The 6417-nt window shown below is 46.0% G+C and overlaps 1 protein-coding gene across 1 annotated transcript; it reads right to left on the bottom strand.

The window, feature by feature from the left end:
* Window positions 1-2931: 2931 nt before the first annotated feature.
* On the bottom strand, window positions 2932-5949 carry LOC148017676 (uncharacterized). The gene is made up of 2 exons (XM_087663074.1): window positions 5129-5949; window positions 2932-4987 (listed from the first exon to the last, which is right to left on the bottom strand). Exons 1-2 carry the CDS (start codon window positions 5806-5808, stop codon window positions 4372-4374), a joined length of 1296 nt encoding a protein of 431 aa, XP_087519200.1. The 5' UTR covers window positions 5809-5949; the 3' UTR covers window positions 2932-4371.
* Window positions 5950-6417: the final 468 nt, after the last annotated feature.

The following is a 6417-nucleotide window of genomic DNA, read 5'->3' as shown; positions in this document are numbered from 1 at the left end:
CTGAGTCAAAATAATCATGGCCATATCCTCGGAAGAGATCATCCTGTCAAGGGATGCAAGCTCATTCCTCATGTCCTTCATCCTGTTGATATGATCCTTCATGGAAGAAGAATCATCAACAACAAGCATCCGTAATTTCTTCTCGAGAGTAATCCGATGGGCAAAAGTCTTCTGATGGTACAAAGAAGCAAGCTTTGTCCACACTTCCGCTGCTTTCTACAACCTGCGCACATGCACTAGGACAGAATCCTGTAAGCTCATAAAGAGGAAAGATCGAGCTCATGAGTTGAGCCGATCCCATAAGGCTGCACGATCCATCGATGATCCAACGGTGGGATCCTCCACTGGACGGGAAATAGGGTGGGTAACAAACTTCCAAAGATCGAAGGGATCAAGGATACACTCCAAGGCTTTCCAATGCTTATTCACTAACGCGTTGCGGCGATTTAAGGATAGCACCGAGACAACACTCATGCTACTATCCTCTTAATTAAAATACAACAAACTATATGTCATGATGTACATCAAAAAATTAGCAACAATCAGCACGCAAATCACACCATTCAAACATCCCAACCCCCTACGTTTAGGTATTGCTTTCGTTGCATAGGTGTAGAGGTTCATTTTGTCATATTTTGATGTATAAAAAGCGATAAATCACAAACTTTGACAAGGAGATAGGGCAAACTGAGGCTAAACCTCATGCTTTGTCACTACCATACATCCACAAAAAACAATCATTATATTTTTCCTTATTTTTGTAAGACGTATTTCTATTTTTCCCCTTATTTTCCCTATTTTCTTGATTTATTTGGCAATAAAATATGCTATTTTCGCTGGTCTTCTTTGGGCAAAGAAAGGAGTACGAGCACCTGTATAGAGGGTGCCATGGAAGGCATATGAAGGCCAGCAGAACGAGCCTTCTGTGAAACATGGAGAGAACGGGGAATAGAGGGATCTCGGTCAAATGGGCTAGGTGACCTCCGGTCGTCGTGTGAACTAGCACGAAAGTCTCTCCGTCTCTCAGAGGAAGGAATAGAGACCTCATCCTCTAAATCAGCAAAGAACTGGTGATAAGACATCTTCGTATATATCTACAAAACACCAAACACCAAAGGGCCACCAACCACCGAGCGGACCACCAAACACCAGTAAATGAGGTCGCCTATCACCAGAAGGTGAAAACGCAGCTGAGGATGGAGCAAACTCCGGAGTGGCAGTAGCCAAACACCAAAAACGCAGGCTACAAAGGAGTCGTCAGCTGAAGATTAGCCGCCAGTAGCCGTAGACACAGCCTGATGAGCAAAACGCCAATAAGGAAGATGTCGCCCAGCTGTTGGGGGGGCTGCCTGGCTGAAAACGCAAACAGTAAGAGGTTGTTGATGACATGGAAGCCATTGGAAAAGACGCCAGCAGCAAACGCAAGGATTGTGACCTCCTGGAAGAGCCGCCTTGGCTGTTGGGGATGAGGCGACAGCAGCAGAAGAGGGGTGTGGTGTCTCTCCAATCGATGAGGTCCTCCGTGCTCTCAGTTAGGCTCTGATACCATGTGAGAGTGCACAACGGAAGAAGAAACACGAACACAGAGGGAGAGAGAGAGAAAGCAAAAAATAAAGGAAGAAAATCTGCACTGACTGAAATAAATGATGAATACACTAAAATGGACTGATCAATTCCTGCACGCAGCTCGAAGCATCAGTGAGGGCACCAGATCAGGCTGATGATGACAGTAGCACCGAAGACGGAGAAAGATGACGGACTCAGAGTGTGCACCTGCCAAAGAAGGAGAAAAGATGATAATACAACTGACTGCCAAGTGGAAAATTGCTATAAATATATTCGGCCATAAATATGTTCGACCAGCATTTAATGCTAATCCGACCATCATTTAATGCTGGTAAAAATGCCAGGAATGCTCAGAAAAATTCCGAAAAGGGTGGACAATGTCTGACATACGAGGCAGGTTGAAGAATGCAAAACCTGCCCCGAGAAATGCACATAAAATCCCGACTGGAGGAGAAAATGCACCAAAATGCAATAAACTGAGTGCTCTAGAATGAGCTACCCTCTCCGTCAAAACAAGTGATAGACAAGTCAAAGCTCCTAAAGTCCTCTTCTGACTCAGACTGAGGCTCACAGGCAAGAGATGACAAGGCATGACAAACATTATTGCTAACAGAATGGTCATGAGTCCATAAGGTGGCCAGGATATCAAAGAGGGTATTGTATATAAGTGATAAAAAAGAATAGAGCAAGCTATTCATGTGTGTGCATCTCCTTGTTTCTTGCTTCTCTTTTTGTACTTGAGAGAGAGAGAGAGAGAGAGAGAGAGAGAGAGTGTGTGTGTGTGTGTGTGTGAGCGAGATCGAGAATGAGTGAAGGACTTGAGAGATGAAGCTCCATCTAATCTCCTTTATTCTTATTCATTTCTTCTTAGTGAGAAGTGAAGTTGAGGGGGGGTATGAGATTGTGTAACAAAGAGCAATGAATGTGAGTGAAGCTCTCCTTACCCATCTCCTCCCTTCTTCATATTCTCCTCTCTATGTTGCACACGAAGTTGGTGGCAAGTGTGAGGACGAATCAAGGAGCAGTATGTGGATTGAGCAATGGGTGATGAGCCTTGCAGCTAGACTACAAAAAAGAGGTAAGTCATTACTTCCTATTACTCAATATTGATTGCATTCACTCTTTGTAGATAGGAGGGATATGTGTATAATCAACTTAAAGTAGGGTATGAGTATGGCTATGTAAAAAGTGACCATTGGTATGCATGGTTTGAGACTCTTAAAACAATAAGAGTTCATCCTTCAATCCTGCATATTACGTATGTGAAGCACAATGGAAGGTGCATTAGTGCATTCAACAAGATACTAAGATACAATGCGAGAATAGAAAAACATCGAGGAAACTTCTAGTACCATGTTCAAAATAGTGGAAGCATTGAGAGACCCACCGAATAGATACATCAGTCATTTGCATACCTCACCTCTCATTTAATGAGCAAGGTGTCCAACCTTTGTCTCCCTTGCATTGTGACACTTGCATAAATGAGGGCAATATTCAAGGACAAAACATTCACCTAGGGAGATGACCTAAGGATTAGGAAATTATAGGGATCCATTGTCACAACACTCTATAGGTAAAAAGATATAGTAGCCTTACATTGTATTTATATTTGACTTGATGATAGTATCAAACTTTTTGAAAATTCTCCATTGTGGATTTTGGAAGAAGTCATGAATACATATAAGATTGTAATGAAAGGAAACAAGTGTTCACTTGAGCATCTCACAACCACCCAAGCTACACATGAATCATCTCATGTTGCTCTAGACGAGACCCCAACTAGCACTGCTCCTAGTTGTTTAATTCATCACGCTGTCAACTTATGAAAAACCGTCATATAAGAACTTGACAACATTCCAATGTGCCACTTCAAAGCAAGAATTAGGCTCCTTCATGATGGTCAATACAAATGATTCCTGATTCGAAAAAAAATCATCCCCTTGTTTTATTTTAACATTTTAAAGTATAATACATCTAAATCCATATACATGCTTGGAGGCCATTTGACAGGCATCCAATCCAATATCCCACAATGACAAACACATATGTACAGCATAGGCTAGGCTATGCATAGGCCTACACATACACATGACATATATGCATATGGATATGTATGACATGCACACGCGCGCGCACACACACATGCACGCATTGAAGGCCCATTAGATGGTTAAAGCACATAAAACAGAGAGAGACCATCACTCAACCGCTACATCATAGGACATTACCTCTACCAAAACAAAACAAAAAAAAAAGACCAATAAGCATCATTTAGGGCACTCGGAGACTGCATCACACCCAATGATTCTTTATACATGGAAAAATCACCCAGAACAAGTCTTAAAGCAAAAGATGTGCAAGGGAGTTCGCATCTCCCCTCTTTTCATCCCCAATTAGTTTCAATTGATCACATCTCTACATGAAATATAACCGATTCAGGCACTTCCAATAGACTGGCAAGAATCTCTATACAAAATTATGACCCCCAGACTCAATTTCATGAAAGGCTGAACTGTTGTTAGATGTCAAGGGGAGAGCTTCTGTCACATACCAGAAAGAGTAATTGCAGCATCATCACTATCCCCTCAAAATGTTAAACAGCGTATGCATAGAAGCTAGCATAAATTCTCATATACAAACTTACTTTTTCTGTGTGTTGCTCTTGCAGGTTCTTTGGAACACTTGAGAGAGGAATCCATGGTGGTACAAGAATAATTGGCTAGAAGAGTCTTCTTCTTGTGAAGAGGGGAAAAAAGAATTTTAAAATATTGGAAGACAAGGTCAGGGAAGATGGGAGTAAAACAGCTACCTGCTAGTGGAGCTCCTGGGTTGCAAATAGTCCGCAGTAACAACCCTCCCTGGCAACGCATGGAGGCCGAATTGCTGCATGTGAGAGCCATTGTGGCGATGATCATCTGCCATACTTGACAAGCACACTGCTGGTGAAGCACGAGGCCGGCCAACCTGTACCTCATCCCAATTCATGTCTTCATCGTTGTCCTCATGTCCCTCTGTTGAATACTCCTCCGGGGCAGCTTCATTCAGATTGAATAAGCACATCTGCACACTCTCGCGCTTACTTTGTAGACCATGCTGTCCATCGACACTCTCATCTACCCTTTCTAGCTTGCAATTGGGACTGCATATATCAGAATTTAAATCGTGGACGTCAGCCTCTGTCTCATCTGAGTCCAAGATACTCGAGTTCAAATCCAATTCCATGCTGCTGCTACGCTCCATGTTTAAAAACCTCACATCCTTGATGATGTTCATATCCTTGCTGATGGTAAAGTTATCCTTGATATCCTTATTCTTGCTGTTATCCTTGAACAAAGTGGCTTTGTGATCCTCGGCATCAAGGGAGATGCTCCTGCAAAACTTCAACATCTTGGTTTCGTCCTCTTCATCAAAGGACAAGCTCCTGCAAGAATTCAACAGCTTAGGTTTGGACTCATCCTTGAAGGACATGCTTAACGAGGGATTCAAGCCCACGGGACTCTCTTCATCCGTGAGCTTCTTAATGGTATTGCTCGACAAAGTAAAGGAATTCGTGGAGTTGGACCTGCTAAGGGTCAGGGAAGTGATGGTAGATTTGGGCTGAATTGAAGGGAGAGACTTGGCTTGGGCAACCATGGGCGGCGGCGGGGGCCGTGGGTTGATGGCAGAAGCATCCATGGAGCGGCCTTTGTCAGCAGCTAGGCCTGCGGCTATGGCCGCCTTCTGCACAGAGCGGGGGGAGAGGTCTGGGGGGTCCTCGGTGGGGATGATCTCAGGGAAATTGAGGGTCGCCACGGGCCCTCGGAGGTAGTACAGGGCCATGTCGTATGCCTTGGCGGCAGCCTCCGGAGTTGAGTAGGAGCCCAGCCAAATCCGCGACCGCTTCTTGGGCTGCCGGATTTCCGACACCCACTTACCCCAACTGCGCATGCGGACGCCGCGGAACTGTTTGACAGATGAGCTGGTGCCTCCGCCGCCGCCACCGCCGCTGGCAACGGTGCTGCTGTTGCGGCCGGTGCCCCCCGCAGGGCTGCTGCTATGGGTATGGCCACGGTGTACGGCAGTCGAGCGGGAGTTTGAGAGTCGGGAGGAGGGATCTTTCTTGGGCTCCATGTCAAGGTGATCCAATCTTGCAGGGGGAGGGGAGGGCATGGGGTAGGGGCCTCTGGCGGCAGGGGCGGCCGGGGAGGGGGACAGCCATGGAGGCGCGGGGGCTGTCTCTGATTCGTAGCTCTGCCTGTGCATAGCTGTGTTCAGAGAGAGAGATGGGGGGAGAGGACGAGAGAGAGGGAGAGGGAGACGGAGGGAGACAGAAGGAAGCCCCTTTGGCCCCTACTCCCTAGAGAGACGTGGATGGCTTTACCAGAAAAAGTTTGTAGGCGCTTCTTCTTGTTACGATATGGAAAGCGTCATATTTCTTTCCGTGGGGGGAGGGGGGAGTCCGCCGACACAAAAGGCCTGTCCATTTCCCAATTGATCTGGCCATCATCCCATAATCCATTCCGATTCTTAATAATCCAGTCTAGCTTTCTTTTATTCATGCATTTTTTTTAAAAAACGGGTTTCCGGCAAGCTTTTTGGATTTGTAACTGGTCGGGTTTTTATTCCCGGCCCGAAATCTTTCCCGCACGTCCGACGAATCAGGCCGCAACTTGCCACCTCCACTGCCGCCTATGCCGACCCTGCGTGGGCCCCGCCGGCTGCCAAAAATGTGTCGCGGTATTGAATTTAACCCCGTTTTTAATTCGTGCCCTTTCTATTTTTGCAACACACCAAAAAAACCGCCCCACTACCAGCCCTGCGCCGCCGCATCTCCACCCAGAAGCCGGCCGGGCGGCTTTTGTCCCTCGCCGG

The sequence above is a fragment of the Lygodium microphyllum genome, chromosome 22 (genome assembly GCF_053477565.2).
Source record: "Lygodium microphyllum isolate KBCC chromosome 22, Lygodium_microphyllum_v1.1.10, whole genome shotgun sequence".
In the NCBI taxonomy this organism is placed as follows: domain Eukaryota; kingdom Viridiplantae; phylum Streptophyta; class Polypodiopsida; order Schizaeales; family Lygodiaceae; genus Lygodium; species Lygodium microphyllum.
The sequence above is the reverse complement of the archived record's forward strand: the minus strand, read 5'-3'. Positions and strand labels throughout refer to the sequence as shown.

Excerpts from the sequence above, each read along its gene's own strand:
- LOC148017676 (XM_087663074.1), bottom strand. The coding sequence starts at position 5,808 with ATGCACAGGCAGAGCTACGAATCAGAGACAGCCCCCGCGCCTCCATGG. Across the intron at positions 4,988-5,128 it reads ACTTCCCTGACCCTTAGCAG|GAGCTTGTCCTTTGATGAAG; the intron begins GTCCAACTCCAC and ends GAATTCTTGCAG.